At 43.2% G+C, this 17,648-nt stretch overlaps 1 protein-coding gene across 1 annotated transcript in view; it reads right to left on the reverse strand.

Annotated features, from left to right (window-relative positions):
• Positions 1-17,648, reverse strand: part of DNAH14 (dynein axonemal heavy chain 14) — a 485,531-nt gene that overhangs the window by 346,771 nt on the left and 121,112 nt on the right. Inside the window, exons 19-22 of the mRNA XM_048843312.2 lie at positions 6,710-7,051; positions 2,814-3,213; positions 2,043-2,233; positions 1,493-1,738 (exon numbers count right to left, since the gene is read on the reverse strand). Coding sequence (XP_048699269.2) covers positions 1,493-1,738; positions 2,043-2,233; positions 2,814-3,213; positions 6,710-7,051 — 1,179 coding nt within the window. The remainder of the gene's footprint in view (positions 1-1,492; positions 1,739-2,042; positions 2,234-2,813; positions 3,214-6,709; positions 7,052-17,648) is intronic.

Here is a 17,648-nt window from a genome sequence, read left to right on the forward strand (position 1 = left end):
TACAAAACATAATAATGTCAACTGAATTTGCATATACTCATCTTAATTTGTTTCATACACATGATTAATTACTTTACAAAGTAAAGGCATGATTTGATAAGCACTCTGCACACAATACAGATTTTAGCTCTATAATTCATGCACACGGCAAAATACTATGGGACAAAATCCTTACTCAAACTCTCATGGACTTGAAGACAGGACTGAGTTAAAAACTTCAGGACGCTATTCTTATGTAGTCTGCTATACTGTGTCCATACAGCACTATTTTAGCATTTGAGACTCCTTTGGTAGTTACTCTTCTTTCCTTTCTTCCCCTCTTTATGGAAGTCATAGGGGGCTTTTTCTTTGTCCTTTTTCCTTCTTTCACTATACCTGGGCATCCTCATCCACTCTTACAGCTTCAGCGTCTTTATCCTAATGAACAAGTCTCCTTTTCCACACCTATGTCCCTTTTCTCTCTAGTCCCACACCTCAACTGATTTCTCCACCATATCTTCCTGAAGATCTTGGTAACAACATAAAGTTACCAAGGCTAAAATCTATCCTATATCATAATTTTTTCTCCATCCATTTATTTGGTTGTGTAATCAACACCACCATCCTCCCAATCACCCAGGCTCAAACCCTGGGATCATTTTAATTCCTTTCTCCTCCCCATGCATTCAGGCCATGTCTAAATCTTTTTGTTTCTTTCTTCACAGCACACAAATCAATCCCTTTCTCTCTGCCTGACACCTACAACACTCATTCATGTCCTCATCATTGTGCGTATCAATTATTATAACCACCTTCTTAAGCCTCTGCAACATCCACATTGACTCCCTTCAGTCCATCCAAAACATATATTAGTGGCAATATTCCTCCAGCATCAATCTAGTTGCACACAAAGTTAGATGCATCCAAATATAGCGCCTTCCTTTTCAAATCATAGTGATTAGACAAATTCACATATAAGGCATGGAAGTCAGGACAGAACGCTAAGAAGGAATTGGATGCTTTAGAAGCTAAATGCTCTGCTCCCACTCTTTCTCCTGCTGATCTATGCTGTGGAAAGATCTAACTTCTCTTCTACCCTTGACAGGGTTGAAAAGTGACCACATATTCAGTAGTGCTACCAAAAAGCAGCTATTTAATAACAAAAATAAATCTAATCAGGACTAATTGCTGCTGAATAGAAAAACTGCCAAAAATTAATCAAATAAATCACATATAGTATACAGTAACTGCAGTGCAAATGCTGCTAATGGTCTTGTGGAGACAGAACTTCTGAGGAGTTCTACGAAGACCCTCCCGAGTAGCAGCTCTGCAACTGTTTACAGCAACATGCGTACAGGAATGCACACCTTTAGTAAAAGTTTGCTGCTGGGCTTTGAAAGTAAAAAGAAAGTAAACAACAAGGATACTATTTATTTCAGTTGTACACCACCTGCACAGGTTTTCCACAGACTTTATTCTCCAAACATACACAAATGTCACAAGTAATCTTTACCTTAATTGGCCCAACATAGCAAGAACCCTTAATTGTTGAAATTGTTACTTGAGATTCTTCTAACTGAGCCATTATATCTTCAGCAGATGAAATAATCATGACAGTTGAAGTTTCAGAGCAGTGAGGAGATAAATGGAAATTAGTTTTATTCCAAAGGTTAATTATCTTATTCAGCATTACTTCAAGGGTAGCTTCATTGGTTGCTGTTACTGATACATCAATTATTTCTTTCTTGTACTGAAACAACTAAAGAGGAAAACTGTATTACGCGGGGTTGAACAATAGATAAACAAGTGATAATACAGATATTTTACTAAATAACTGGAGTATAAATTCCTGCAAAATATACAATATCCCTATAAAAGTTGCAGAAGTGGAGCAGCAGTAGCAGTAGTAGTCGTAGTAGTAGTAGACTGGACTATATATTTAAAAGCTAACTGTAAAACTTTAATCCTAAATACAGCTGTAATAAACTAATTATAATCACATTTTACAACAAAAACGTTAATCAGTTCCTGAGTCAGGTATAAATAATGTAACATATATTTACATTGAGTTGCAGAACATCCTCCAAGGTAAACTTTTTATCCCAAGAAATGGATTGCCCAATAATATACTGTATAGCCTCCCAATGCCTTGGTTGAAGACATGGACTTCTTAAAAACACAATCACAGATAGGCCTTCTTTAAAATCCATTAGTGACTGCTTCACACCTATTATAATATTATTTTCGGGTAAACCTTGGAAAATATAAAATGTTTGCAATATATCAGACTTATTTCAGTTTGCGTAAGCAGATATATATACTTAATAGTAATGTTGTAACACAAAATATTTTTCTAATTATTTTTCTTTAGCATCCTACTAACTGTGCTCCCTTATCATATTAATTTGTTCCATTGGCATCATTTATAAGAACATATTAAAATACAATAATGAAACATATCTATAGTTTTTTTATTTAATTTTATTCAAATGGTCATGGCTTTTTGAATAATTTGGACATCAATATCCTCATGTTCTATGATTTAAAGAAGTCCAAACCCCTCTTTATCCCCCACAAAGGAGAAGAACCAGGAATATTCTTTAAGTTTAAAAGCTATTATGAATGCACCACAAATTCAACATATTTGCATCTCATAACTTGATTTTGTAGAATAAGGAAACAGTGGTGAAAATCAGTGCAGACCTATTAAAATAACTGGAATTATTCTAATTTACGCCAGTTGAGGATCTAGCCCATAATTTCTAAATATTTTGTTTCCCTCAAGACATTGATGAATGGCTACAAGCCTCAGCTAGTGATTTTAGTATCTTTACCTTTTTCTAGAATCTGTAATGTCTGCATAAATCTGTTAACATCCTTTTGTATTAAATCTACATCAAGGTTCTCAAAAAGCGTATGTTTCCACCTAAAAGAAAGCTTTCCCCATTCCTCTAGTGAGTCCCACAAGAGTTTTCGTAAAGCTAATTCACTTTCAACTTCAGAGAGCTCTTTATTCACTCTCTGAGAACTTGAATCTCCTACTTGACTCTTCTGTGACATCCTTTCCAATGACACTGATCTCATGTCAGCAATGGAACTGTCGAAGAGATCCTGGTAATTTGCATAACTTCTGGATTTGTTACAAATAACTGCAGCTTCTTCCACAAGACTTTGGATGATCTCTTTAGCTGTCTTAGGCAATGTTTTGCTAAGGAGGAGAACTGGATTTCTCACCTATGTGACATAAAAATGTGTTAAAATGTGTTCTAAGAATGACAAAGTACAGAGCCTACTATTAGTAACCAATTAATTACAGTACTCATATAAAACTTTTGAAATATGTTCAAAGTCAAATATCTGAAAAAATATTGAATTCTTTATGAATTTCTACCTTTTACCACATCATTTTGTTAGTTTATTCTGCTGCATGCACATGCAATCTATCAAAAATCTACACTTACCAGAGGAAGAAAGTGGTATATGTAAGTCTTAAATTTATTTTTTTTATTGTGACATTAAACCAGAAAGGATTAAGCAACTAGCAGGTTAATTGACCCAAATTCAACATTTTGAGACATATAAGTAGAAAATGATTGTGGTTTTGTGTATTTACATACATATTGTTAGAGGCTGACAATATAACCAAACATTTTCCATCTATGGCGGTATTCTGTTAATCCAAAGATCAAAAGGACGTGTTAACATTTAGATGAACTGTGAATGTAGTAATATCACTGTCTTAATTTCTCTTTGAACTATGTAGTAAACTATCTGTAAATGGAGGGAGGGGAGATGGGCAGTTTTTGTTAATCCATGTAGTTAATTACTGGTGATGCTTAAGAAATAGAAGGTCTACTTCAAAGTTACGATAATTGTCTATTGTTCACCCAAGGACAGCATGCTGTCAAGCGGCTGCTAGACAACTATAAAAAGAACTCTAGAGCCCTGATCCTGTCATCTCAGATCCGCATAAGCTTCATCAGGGGAAGTTTGAATCACAAGATTGAGGTCTCCAGACCCTTCTGGATCACCCTGATATTGAACATTGGACTGTAACCTATGGACTAATTCTGAAAGAACTCTTTGCAACTCTAAAGCTCACCATCCCTACTATGAAACTGGCCAAAGAACTCTACTCTATCTGTACGCATAATGATCTTTTAACCAATACTCTCTCTACTTTTCAAATACATTTTAGTTTAGTTAATAAGAATTGGCTGTAAATGTGTATTTGGGTAAGATCTAAGATATTCATTAATCTGGTGGTAATATGTCCGATCCTTTGGGATTGGTATAACTTTTTACATGATCAAGATTTTCAGGAATCCTCCTCATATTTGATTTCGCTGTCTGGGTGGGAGCCCAAAGCTGTGTTGCTTTAAGGGAACTATGTTTTGGTTTCTGGATAACCAGTAAGGTATTGTAGAAGCGGTTCCGTTGCTGGCTTGGTGATTTTCAGTATTAGAATACCCACCAGTTTTGGGGATTGTCTGCCCCATTTTTTGCAGTTAGCCCTAATTGAGCAATCTCAGCGTGGCCCCCCCCAGACACCATTATTAATGACTTTTTTGTACAGTAGTATTGCACTAGCTGTGTTTAGCCCAGGGGCAACTCAACTAGTATGTTATGTTCAGACAGTAAACATTTGAATAAATTTGGTTCAAATTTTGAATTAACATTTCTTGTGTGCACATCCGTATCACTTTAAGTGCATGCACGGTGTGCATCTACATATTGAATATTTATTAACTTGTTTATTTTTCAGGAGATGTTTCCATTTTCCAAAAATGGAGTTGGTGGCAATAATTGAAAACATTAGTTATATCTCTACATTTCCAGAATGTTTTGACCCCAATTCAGCAAAGCACTTAAGTATGTGCTTAACTTTAAGCATGTTTTAAGTCCAACCTGATTCAGCAAAGCACTTAAGCACGTGTTAAAGCTCCATTAAAGGTCCATTAACATCCACTTATGCCTCGATGCCTACAAAACATTTGACTATTCTTGGGCAGCTAGTGTGCTGTGACCACTGTTCAACATGCTCATAAAGGATAGGATAGGATAGGATTAAAATTCAAAGTGATTTGGACAAACTGGAGAAACGGTCTGAAGTAAATAGGATGAAATTCAATAAGGACAAATGCAAAGTACTCCACTTAGGAAGGAACAATCAGTTGCACACATACAAAATGGGAAATGACTGCCTAGGCAGTAGTACTGCAGAAAGGGATCTAGGGGTCATAGTGGATCACCAGCTAAATATGAGTCAACACTGTAATACTGTTGCAAAAAAAGCAAACATCATATTAGGATGTATTAGCAGGAGTATTGTAAGCAAGACCGAGAAGTAATTCTTCCACTCTACTCCATACTGATTAGGCCTCAACTGGAGCATTGTGTCCAGTTCTGGGCATCACATTTCAGAAAAGATGTGGACAAACTGGAGAAAGTCCAGAGAACAACACAAATGATTAAAAGTCTAGAAAACATGACCTATGAGGGAAGATTGGAAAAATTGGGTTTGTTTAGTCTAGAGAAGAGAAGACTGAGAGGGGACATGATAACAATTTTAAAGTACATAAAAGGTTGTAACAAAGAGGAGGGAGAAAAATTATTGTTCTTAACCGCTGAGAATAGGACAAGAAGCAATGGACTTAAATTGCAGCAAGGGCGGTTTAGGTTGGACATTAGGAAAAACTTCCTAATTGTCAGAGTGTTTAAGCACTCGAATAAATTGTCTAAGGAGGTTGTGGAATCTCCATCTTTGGGGATTTTTAAGAATAGGTTGGACAAACACCTGTCAGGGATGGTCTAGATAATACTTAGTACAGCCTTGAGTGCAGGGAACTGGACTAGATGACCTCTCGAGATCCCTTCCAGTTCCATGATTCTAACTCATTGTCACCTTGCACTTCCACTAACTGTCCATCTCGTCTGTCTTAAATACAGATTGTACACGTTCTTTTGGCCAAGAACAGTCTTTTTGTTTGTACATCACTTAACACAACAGGGACTGGTCTCTGGGTGGTACTGCAATACAAATAAATATACAAACATAGTAAATGGGACTTAAGCATATGCATAAGTGCTTTATTGAATTGGGGAATTTATGAATATTACATAATTAATCCTAATACCTCAGTCTGCTACAAAAGTATAATTACCCACACATTATACATAGGGAAAATGAGATATATAACATTAAGCAATTTGCACAAGGTCACAATATGAGCCAGAGTGACAGTTAGGACCAGGTTTCAGAGTAACAGCCGTGTTAGTCTGTATTCGCAAAAAAAAAAAAAGGAGTACTTGTGGCACCTTAGAGACTAACCAATTTATTTGAGCATAAGCTTTCGTGAGCTACAGCTCACTTCATCGGATGCATACTGTGGAAACTGCAGAAGACATTATATACACAGAGACCATGAAACAATACCTCCTCCCACCTGCTATTACCAGCAGGAGAGTGGGGTGGGAGGAGGTATTGCTTCATGGTCTCTGTGTATATAATGTCTTCTGCAGTTTCCACAGTATCCATCCGATGAGGTGAGCTGTAGCTCACGAAAGCTTATGCTCAAATAAATTGGTTAGTCTCTAAGGTGCCACAAGTACTCCTTTTCAGTTAGGATCAGAATGCTTGAGTTCCTGGTTCTTAAACTCATTTTCAATCCATTAGACCAGTCTGCCTCTAAAGATGAAAATATGCTGTTTTAACAGACCAGTAACTTACTTTGTTCTTGAAGTTCCTAAGTTCAGACTGTAGGTTGCCAAAATAGCCATCCAAATCTGCACTGAATTTTATAATATTGTCGTTTTTTCCTTTTTCACAAATAAGGATACTTGATTTGAGATCATGCAGACTGCGAGTAAGGGTCTGATATAAGGCAAACTGTTCAACTGGAATAAAGAAGTCATAGGCTCTTGCAATAGAATACAGTTGGGAAAGTGTGTTATACTGAGTCTCTAGCATTGGCAACTCTGAGGAAATCTGGCTCAGAAAAGTCAAGTGCTCAATAAATTCTTCCACTGTTCTGAGATCTTTGTCCAGCTTTCTAAGTGCTGAATGGATAACCTAAAATAAATGAAAAATCAATCATTATATTGTTCACACACACACACTTTTAAATTATTTATATGGTTATATTTTTCTCTGTTTTATCATCAAAATAATCAGAGAGGAGTCAGGAACAATGCAGTTAAGAAAACAAAATGAAGTGAGAGAGAGCTGGAGGTAAATGGCTGGATATTAATTTACACTAAAGCTATGTCTAAGGGTGTGATGCCTAGCTTGTGTAAACATACTCCCATTAGCTCTCATCTGAGCTAGCACACTCAAAATGGTAGAGTACAGATGGTAGCACAGAAAGCAGCAGCATGGGCTAGCTGCCTCAGTACAAACCTGCCTGAACCCCCGTGGGTATGTACTTGGGGCAGCAAACCCGGGCCACTGCTGCCACAGCCGCCACAGCCCATACTACTGCAGATACACTATTTTGAGTGTGCTAGTGCCAATGAGAGCTAACACGAGCATGTGTACACACACTGGGAATCCTGGGCCTAGCTCATATTGCAGATGTAGCCTAAGACTCTTTCACACCTTTTCAGTGTAAAGTGACATACTTTAAGGCTGGACCCTTCTTTTTATAAAATGCTGCCACAAAAAGAACATTTACTTACACTACAGGTAACTAGTTATTTGAGATGTGTTGTACCCATCTATTCCACGTGTGGTATGCACAGGCCCCATGTACATAAGACCAGAGTTTTTTGACCAGTAGTGTCCTTTGGGGGCTGTGGCTTATGTCCTATGTATTCTCCAATGCGCCATAGCCAATGGCTTAAAGTGCAGGGCATCCGTAACCACTCCCCAGTTCCATCACTAACACTGTCTCCCAATTAGCAAGAACTCGACAATAGTGGGGAGAGCGTTGGGTGTGGCACAGATGTACAGAAAGCATATCAAAGAACCGGTTACTACTTATTATAGGCTAAGTAACTGTTCTTTCCTCTTCGAGTGAACGTCCACAAGTATTCCACTTCTATTGACTCACAATAATAACTTGTGTCCTGAGGTGGTTGCTCAGAATCTGGGATGACGACTACAGGAAAGCTCTGTCACAGTGGGCATCAGGTCTGGGACCTTCTACCAAGGAGTTATGCTGAGTGGAGGTGTGAACTGAACTCCAGATATGAGCTTTGCAATCTCTGAAGTTGCGACATGTCAAAGAGATGCAGCAGAGGCAGCCTGGGCTCTGATGGAATGAGCCCTAACTTGTTCAGGTGGCTCTAAATGGACCAGCTCATAGCATTAACATAGTTCAAGACCTATTTTGACATTCTGAGTGGACATAGGTCATCCCTTCATTCTATCAGCAAATGATAGAGACAGTCAAGATTCCCTGAATAGCTACGTTCTCTCTCTAAATAGAGAGATATTTGAAAATGTCGAAGGTAAAGTTTGGCATCCCACTGAGTAGTGTGAGGCTTGGGGAAGAAGATAGGTAGGTGAATCATTGATTAAGATGCAAATCAGAAACCACATTAGGTAAGAAGCTTGAGTAAAGTCTCAGTCACTTTGTCTTTGTGAAGTACTACGCAGGGAGGTCCCACCATAAGGGTCTGAATATCCCCTATTCTTCTGGTCAAGGTAATGCTACTAAAAAGGCAGTCTTCACAGACAGGTAGTACAAAAAGGAAGTTAACTCACCTTCTGCAGTAATGATGGTTCTTCGAGATGTGTGTCCCTATGGGTGCTCCACTGTACGTGTGCTTGCATCGCTGCACTTCTGATCGGAGAACTTTGGTAGCAGTGTCCATGAGGCCAGCACATGCACCCTCCCTCACTCATGGTCTGCCTCGAGGTTACCTAGCAGCACGGGGGCGAACCCCCCTCACTTCCTTCTCTACTGCAGAGCCCATTAGGGAGAACTCCAAAATAGAGGGGAGGAGGGCGGGTTATGGAGCAGCCATAGGGACACACATCTCCAAGTACCATCATTACTGCACAAGGTAACTTCTTCTTTGAGTAAGAACCCTATGGGTTCTTCACTGTAGGTGACTTCACAGCAGTATCCCTCATGGAGGGTTGGGACTTTGAAGTGGAGTCTGTTACTACAGAGAGTGCTGAGGAGCTGAAGATGGCATCAGAACCTGAATCTCCAGTAATCGCATAACGTTCTGCGAAAGTGTGGGCAGAGGCCCAAGTCACTGCTCTGCAGATTGCTGAGATAGGGACATCTTTAAGGAATGCAACCGAGGTAGAAACTGACCTTGTGGAGTGCGTATGAACTCCGTACGGAGGCAGTAGGTTGTGTCCTTCATAACAAATATTAAGGCAACGGATGACCCATTTGGATAGTCTTTGAGTCGATATCACAGAGTCCTTGGATCTTTCTGTGAACCAAAGAAAGAGCTTAGCAGATTTCCTAAAGTCCTTAATTCTGTCCAAGTAGAATGCTAGTGCTCTTCTAACATCTAGCACATGCAGAATCATCTCCCTGTTGTCATGAAGTGGTTTTGGGGATAAACAGGGAGTTAGGTCTGTTGATTCATATGGAAAGTGGAGGCAACTTTAGGGAGAAACTTTGAATGCAGCCTCAGAGTTACTTTGTCTTTAAAAGAAACCATGCATGGTGGGTATGCCATTAGGGCCATTATTTCTCCTATGCACCCAGCTGAAAGAAAGAAGTGAGGTGAGGTGATAGCTATTAGAAATGGCATCTTCATGGACAATGTAAGAGAGAGCAAGTTTCCATGGGTTCAAAGGGAAGTCTAAGTTAAGGTCCCAGGTTGGAGTGGGTGGTCTCACGTTTGGAAAGAGATTCCCAATTCCCTTAAGGAATCTACATATCAGTGGATGAGCGAACACCAAGTATCCATCTAATGGTGAGAAGCCGTTGTGACTACAAGATGTACCTTAAGGGAGCTGAGTGAGAGTTTTTACCTCTTGAGGTCTAAAATCAGAGAAAGAGAAAACAAGGTTGAGTCTGTGTGCTTAGAATGACACTAAATTTGGAATAGTTTTCATTTTTGTAGGTAAGTCCATCAAGTGGTCGGCTTTTGGCTGTGCAGCAACACATCTTTCACCTCGTCAGAGCATTCTACCTCTAAAACTTGGAACCAAGAAGGAGCCAAGCCTGTACACCGAAGACCTGCAGGTTGGGATGAAGAATCAGCCTCTTACTTCATCCCAACAGACAGCAGGTGGGAAATGGGCCTAAGAGGAACCTGAGGACATACTGCCACCTGTGTCAGGTAAGGGAACCAGACTTGCCTTGGCCAGGAGGGGGCAATCAGAATAACTCATTTTGTCTTGCTGAATTTTCAACAGAACCTTCGACAGACGAGGAAATGGGAGAAAGGCATACAAGAGGTCCCTGTCTCATGCAAGAATGCGGGCATCTCCAGGTGAATGTTTCCCCACGTCGGGACTAGAACAATAACAAGCACATTTCTTGTTCTGGTAAGTAGTGGAGAGCTCTGTAGTCGGGGTTCCGCAAAGGCAAATATGTCTTGAAGCACCTCTGAGTTCAGTTCCCATTCATGGTCATGATAAGAGTTCCGAATAAGATTGTTGGCTGTCATGTTCTGTATCCCTAGCAGACAGATAGCTGAGATGAGCACATTGTAAAAGATGCATCAATTCCAAAGTTTGAGTGCTTCCATGTAGAGGGAGGGAGATCTGGTGCTCACTAGTGATTTATGTAAAACCTACAGGTCATATTGTCCATCATGACCTTAGTGTGGGTGTTCTTGATGAAAGGCAGAAAGTGTGCACATAGGTTCCTGATGGCCCTTAGCTCCAAAAGATTGCTGTGGAGGGTTGCTTCTGTGGAAGACCAATTGCCTTGAACTTCGCAGTCATGTAGGTGAGTTCCCCAGCCTATTAGGGAGGCATCTATTATTAGAGTCAGTGTCAGTTACACGAAAGGAACACTTGCTTGAACATTGGCTGGGTCTGTCCAACAGTCCAAAGAGTGCTTTACTGTGGAAGGTAGTGATAGCAGTTTGTTTAGTCTGTTCCTGTTTGGGGAATAGACAGAAGTAATCCACATCTGAAGATGCCTCATGAACATCCAGGTGTTTGGGGTGTTGAAGGTGCATGCTGCCATATGACCTAGCAGTTGCAGGCAGTTCCTGGTCATTGTTTGAGGGCTGGACTGAACTATCTCTATGGGATTCGTAAGGGTGATGAGTCTGTGTAGTGGGAGGAACGCTCTTGTTTGTACTGCATCGAGGCCGGCACCAATAAACTCCAGTCGCTGTACCGGGGTCAGTGTTGATTTCTGTGAGCTGAGGTGTAGACCCAGTTGCACAAATGTGTGGATGGTCATCTGGGTGGCTTGTACGGCATTCTGAAATGAGGGATCCCTGAGGAAGCAGTTGCCTAGGTATGGATAGATCACAATGCCGAATGTTCGCAGGCGCACCGCTATGATGGAGAGAACCTTGCAGGATATCCTGTGCGCAGATGAGAAGCCAAATGGGAGCACGCTGTACTGATAATGGTCCTGCCCGAAGAAAAACCGTAAGAATCTCCTGTGTGACAGTGGTATCGGGATGTGGAAATAGGCATCTTGTAGGTCGTGGACCAAAACCTAATCTCCTTGCTCTAGAGTTGGAATAATGGCTGCTAGAATGACCATCTAGAACTTTTGCACCTTCACATGTGTGTTTAATACCCTTAGATCTAGAAAGGGCTTCCACCCTCCCTTTGCCTTGGGAATCAGGAAATAATGGGAGTAAAATCCCTTGCCCATAAGTTGTGCTGGGACTGGTTCTATGGCCCCTAGGCATAAGAGATGATCTGCTTCCTGGTGAAGCAGGTTCTCATCAGAAGCGTCCCTGAAGAGGGGCAGGGAAGGAGTGGGGGGGATGGGGGAGGGATGTGAATTGAATGGTGTAACCCTTCAAATTAATCTCCAAGACCCACCCATCAGAGGTAGTCTTCACCCAACTGCTGCGAAAGAGGGCAAGGTGACTTCCGAAGGGGTATGACAGAGTAGATGGCAACTCATGTTGCAAGTTATAGTTGTTCAGACCCTCAACCAACCCATCAAAAAAGTGTTTAGAAGAGGCAGTCTCAGAGGTCACTGGTTGAGGTATTGACTGCTTCTGAACCCTGGGCCTCCTACATTGTGGCTCATAATAGTGCTGAGACTGTGGGTATTGAGGAAGTCATGACCTGTGCTGTGGCTGAGCACTAAATTTTCCCTTCTGTACCTTCCATTCCCACACAGTAAATTCTTAGGGAGCGTGATGTGACCTAGAAATCCTTCAAGGTATGGAGAGAAGAGTCTGTCTTCTCCGTGAAGAGCTCGAGCCCTTTAAACAGGAGATCTTCCATCATCATCTGCAGCTCTTTGGGCAACCCAGAAAGGTGCTGCCAAGAAGCCTGCCTCATTACCACTACCGTGGAGATTGAGCACACCGCTGTATCAGCTGCATCCAGTGCTGTCAGTAACGTCGTTCTGGCTACTAACTGACCCTGTCTGACAATGGCCTGAAACAACTCCTTTTGTGTCTCTGGTAAATGTTCCAGAAATGTACTGAGTTTCCTATAATTAATAAAATCATATTTGGCCATCACAGCTTGGTATTTCACAACTCTAAATTACAATGTTGCAGACCAATATGCCTACCCTCCAAAGAGATCTAGTCTTTTCCAATCCTGTTTGTATGAGGTCAACCTGCCATGATGTTGCTTGCCTCATGCATTAACCGCATCTACTATGATGGAATTGGGTTGCGGATGTTGAAATAGGAAGTCTACCTCTTTGGGAGGGATGTAGTATTTTTGGTCAGCTCTCTTAAAATCACCACCTACTGATTGGGGGGAGGTTTTACAGCCTCATCTGGTGGAAATGGGGACAAGTTTGCTGGGAGGAGTTTGCTGAGGGAGGCTTCCCTTTCAAGCCCTTCTTCCTCTTGTGCAAAAGCTTCTTCCTCCCCTGGCTCAGGGGCTCTGGACAATGAGGCTGTAGAAAACTGTCTGGTGGACTCTCTCTGAGAGATACTGGATGGCCATGATATGTAAGTCACCCAAGGATCCCAATACCGCCACTGGGGGGAAGGGTATTAGGTAGTGGGGTTGCCCCAGTGGGCCCATACCATGATCATGGGTTGGCTCGATGGAATTGAGGAGTGCCCTCGTATTGTGACAGCAGGCCACAATGAGAGACCAGGAAAATGACATCCTCTTTGTCACTGGGTAAGAGTGGCGCTGACCAGGCTATTAGTGACATGGCCTGATGCAGAGGGCGATTCCGGGTGCCAGGATGTGCTCGATACCAGGGCCCCAGTACCGACTAATGGGGATTGTGGTTATTTCCCAACCATCAGGTCTCTAGGGTACCAGAACTCTTGTGGTACCGTGGGCTCGTTATCTGAGTGTCTGTGGTACATTATTGGTACTGATGGCTGAGAAGGTACAGAGCATTCCCTAGATGGGAGCTTTGTCACATCCGGTACCAAAGGTTTACTTGGTGCAGCTCTTTTAGAGATGGTACAGAAACTGTTTTTGTCCTTAGAGGGTGCTACCGCTGCCTCAGAACCTGACTCCTGGTGCCTCCAGGCAGTGCAGCTGAGCTCACAGCAGAAGCATCCTGATACTTCTGGGTACTGCCAGTACCAATGTGGCTGCAATGGCGAACCCCTCTGGCTGGCCAATAACTCAGTTTGGGGGCTTTGAGCCCTTTTTCTCAAGCCTTTATAGGGAGAATCTGCTGGTCTTTTCTGCAACTCTACTCCTTTGACACTGAAGGCTTTGGGGATGATCCAGGGTCTACATGGGAGTCCCCTGGAGGCAGAAGTGTCTTCAGCTCCTGGTTTTTGTGAGACCTTGGCTTTAGCTGGTGGCAGAGGGACTACTTCTGCACTGAACACAGTGAGAGAGTGTTTTCTCCATTACAGGAATTGACTCCTTGAAGGAGAGGCACCTCTTGAAGCCCAGCTGGGCATGCCCCTGGGAGGGAGGGCTATCACCCTCTAGCAGTGAGGAATGCAGAAGAGAGTTATTTCTACCTCCTCCTCCTCTTTTTTTTAACTGAAAGAATTAGAGAATCTTCTAAATGCCCCTAGCAGGGAGGTGGGGAATCCCCCTAGACAGGGTGGGAAATGTAAACTAAAGTTCTTTTCTTTCTTTCTATCCCAACAGCTAAACTGAAAACTCAGTGATGAATAGTTTTTTCCTCCCAAAGAGATCTAGATATTTAGTATCCTTGTAAACTGATGAGGACCTTTTCTGTTGCTTACTCTTCTTACTTGCTGCTTGAGAGAGTTTGGGACAGGGTCTGAGAAGAGATAATCTGCCCCTTTAGCTGGTACATATTTTTTCTGCTCTTCTAGGTGCAGGGGCAATGGTGGCCAGAATCTGTGACACAGTCTTTGCTGGCTCTCAGACTGCCTCACTGATAAAGAGGGCAGCATTATTCGGAATCAAGCTATGATGGATATCCAATAATTTCTGAGGAGCCTCCTGCACTTCTAGTGGTATCTTGAGGGGCTTCAGCAGTCCTTTTTGACAATTTTCAGGAACTGAAAGCAAAGCTCATACCATTGCCTCGTTGGGTGAAAATGACAGGACCAGTGGAGCTGAGGTGTCCCCTTGTTCCAGCTGACTGACTTCATCTGACTGTTTCTCCTGTCTAGGAAGCGGAGAAGGAGCCTCCTTGGATTAAAACGGCCTTCTGTCACCTTATGTCATGCTCACTACGTGGTCCCAGAGAGGGATGTCTTGTATACAGGTCCCAGGAAATTCAATAGGCACACTGAGATGTTTCAGAGGGGAAGGGAGCAGGAGCCCCGCAGGGAGCATACCGTATCCTATGAGACTGACAGTCACTAACAAGGAAGTGCTGAGACCAATGTTCCCTCTAATTTTTTCCATCCATGTGTTGGAATAAATTTTGTTTTATGCACCGAGGTAATGTGTGAATGTGCACCACCAGTAGAAATAAAAAACCTAGATATAATATACATATTTTGAAAAGTTACCATAGGAATAATTACTCCAGCTGGGACAGGTTAGGCATTTTAGAACTCACTACTCAAATAATTAAATTTACGTGTAAGAGAGAAATAAAAATTATGAAATGCATAGACCAGTCAAAAAACTAAAATAACAACACTTTGAAAGAATAAAATTACATAATATATGTGCATTGCAGGAAGTACCAAGAAGTAACCAAGTGTGTTGGGAGGTGAGTGAGACACAGACACAGTGTGTGTGTGAGACACACAGAGACTGTGTGAACTGGATGCTGGAGAAGTTTCTGAGACACACCATGTGCTGTATCTTTAAGGCACTCATTGAAAGCTCTCCTGCTCCTGAGCCCTGTCCCCCCTGCCCCTGCTCCGCAGAGATGGGGTACATGGGCAGGGGGGAGGGGGAGAGACAGAGTCAGTGAGTGAGAGAGATTGTGTGTGCTGACTCCTAGGGAAGTCTCAGAGATTGCGCGCTCTCTTTAAGGCACTCACTCACAACCTGGAAAGCTTGTTCAGACCTCAGCAGCGCTCCTGCTCCAAATCCCGAGCCCTGTCCCCTCTCCCCTACTCTGTGGAGATGGGGTACAGGGGTGGGGGAAGGACACCCCGATATCAGCACCCTCCCTCCCCTCCCCACTCTGCACAGCCAGCAGGATGGTCCTGGGAGTAGCTGCAGGAGCAACATGGCTGCAAAGAAGTGGGGGGTGGAGGGAAAGGGCACCTAAACACACATTGCCAGATGTACATGGCTCTGCTAATCAAGTGTGTGCAGTTTAGAGGGAACACAGACTGAGACATTCCTAGATATCCCATCTGAACTAATGTCCTTTGAACTGAAGGTGATGTATTTCCACTGGCTATGAATTCAGAGAAGGAACAGGAGACCTCTCAATGGCAATGCCATTGGTTCCAGAGAGGAATGGGTCTTACCTTGATTCGTGGATGGTACGGGGAAGGAATACTGTACCACTAATGGAACTATTTTGCTACTTGATATTACTGTAAATTCCCTGAGAAAAACAGGGATTACAATTGTTTATAGACCATTAAGTCTATACTGTGTACTGCGACCCTCCCCAGCAGTATGTTTTGAGTTCCCTAAATCACTGTGGGGCAGGAGGTGGGACTGGGGAAGAGACCTGGCTGGTGGCTCCTACCCTGCATTGGGCTCAGCTGCTAGTCCCGGCTGGGCTGGGGAGGATGGGACTTCCTCTTCCCCTGCACAGCATCTGGGCTGGGTCAGACCCACCCACAGATTTCTCCCCTGGCTGCAGAAAGTGCTGCAAAACCCCCTCCCCACACCCATTGCGCCTCAGCTGCAGCGGGAGGGATCCCTCTACAGGGAGCCACTCCCTCAGCTGCCCAACCCCCATGCATCCAGACCCTCCAGACGAGCCTCACCTCCTCACACTCAGAAGCCCCCGATGAGCCCCACTCCCGCTGCACCTAGACCACCCTGACAAGCCCCCCACAGCTGGATCCCCATCCCACTAAGCCCCACTCCCTGAGCATCTGGAACACTCAGTGAGCCCCCCACACCCAGACCCCGCCCACCAAGCTCTATCCGCCCCCACACTGCTGAGCCCCAATCACCTTCACCTGGTCCCCCGCAACAAGCCCCTGTACATCCAAATCCCCCGCCCCCTCACCTGGCTCCCCAATAGACCCACCTGCACCCAGACTGCCCCACACAGAACCCTCTTAAACCACACCTGGATTCCCCCTACTTAAGCCCCTCCACACTTGGATCCTGCCTTGCTGAGCCTGCCTGCCCACGCAGAGGGGTAACTAATCTGATCAACAAACAATATATACACTACTAGTTGAATAACTAACTATATACAACCACAAAGAGAAGCTAAGCTCAGACTAGCTATGGACACTAGTGCTCTGTCTCAGACCAAGGGTGGTGAGAAGGAACTATAGTGGCAGTTGGTCCTGCATAGCCCTTTTTAGCCTTGGTATGGTGATAGGTAGGACACATGCACAGACCAATGGACACTGCTAGCAAAAACTTCCATTCACAGGCACATGGAGCACATGTACAACCTTAAAACGGAATGCAAATAGAGACTAGCACTCAAAGAAGTAATAAGCTACCTCCATCCATGAAGCAGATCTCTCAGGTGTCCAGGAGGGAGATCATGAACCAGTAACGGTGCTGAGGTCTGTGCCAGAGAAGGTAACTTCTTGGCAGAAAAAAGTAGCAGAATGTCAGCTTGGTCAGTTACCATTAGATGTCTCAGTACCTCGAGCTGGGTGGGTACCACAAATAGAGGCTCAGGCAGCAAGGTCTCAGGAGGAAGTACAGTCAGTACCAGAGAGCAATAACTGCTCATACCCTACACCAGTGCCATAGGTAGATTCTTCTGGGTGTGGTCCTTTGTTACTGGGATTTTCAGAGTCAGAAACAGTACATTCATGCGCACAAAGCTCTCATGCTGAGCTCTTTGGAGCTGACTCTTTCAGTACCAAGCACTTCAGTCCACAATTGCTAATACCAGACTTCTCCGTGGTATCTGGAGACTGAGCACAGATGTTGTGATGACTGCTTGATGTTAAGGCATCAATGGGAACGGTTACAGGCTTTGAACTGCCTGCTGTATTGGGCTTGCTCAGTGCCAGAGATGCACATCTGTGTCTCCAGTGACCATGGGATTGGTACTCTTTGAGGTCTCTCTCTT

The sequence above is a fragment of the Caretta caretta genome, chromosome 3 (assembly GCF_965140235.1).
Source record: "Caretta caretta isolate rCarCar2 chromosome 3, rCarCar1.hap1, whole genome shotgun sequence".
Classification (NCBI taxonomy): domain Eukaryota; kingdom Metazoa; phylum Chordata; order Testudines; family Cheloniidae; genus Caretta; species Caretta caretta.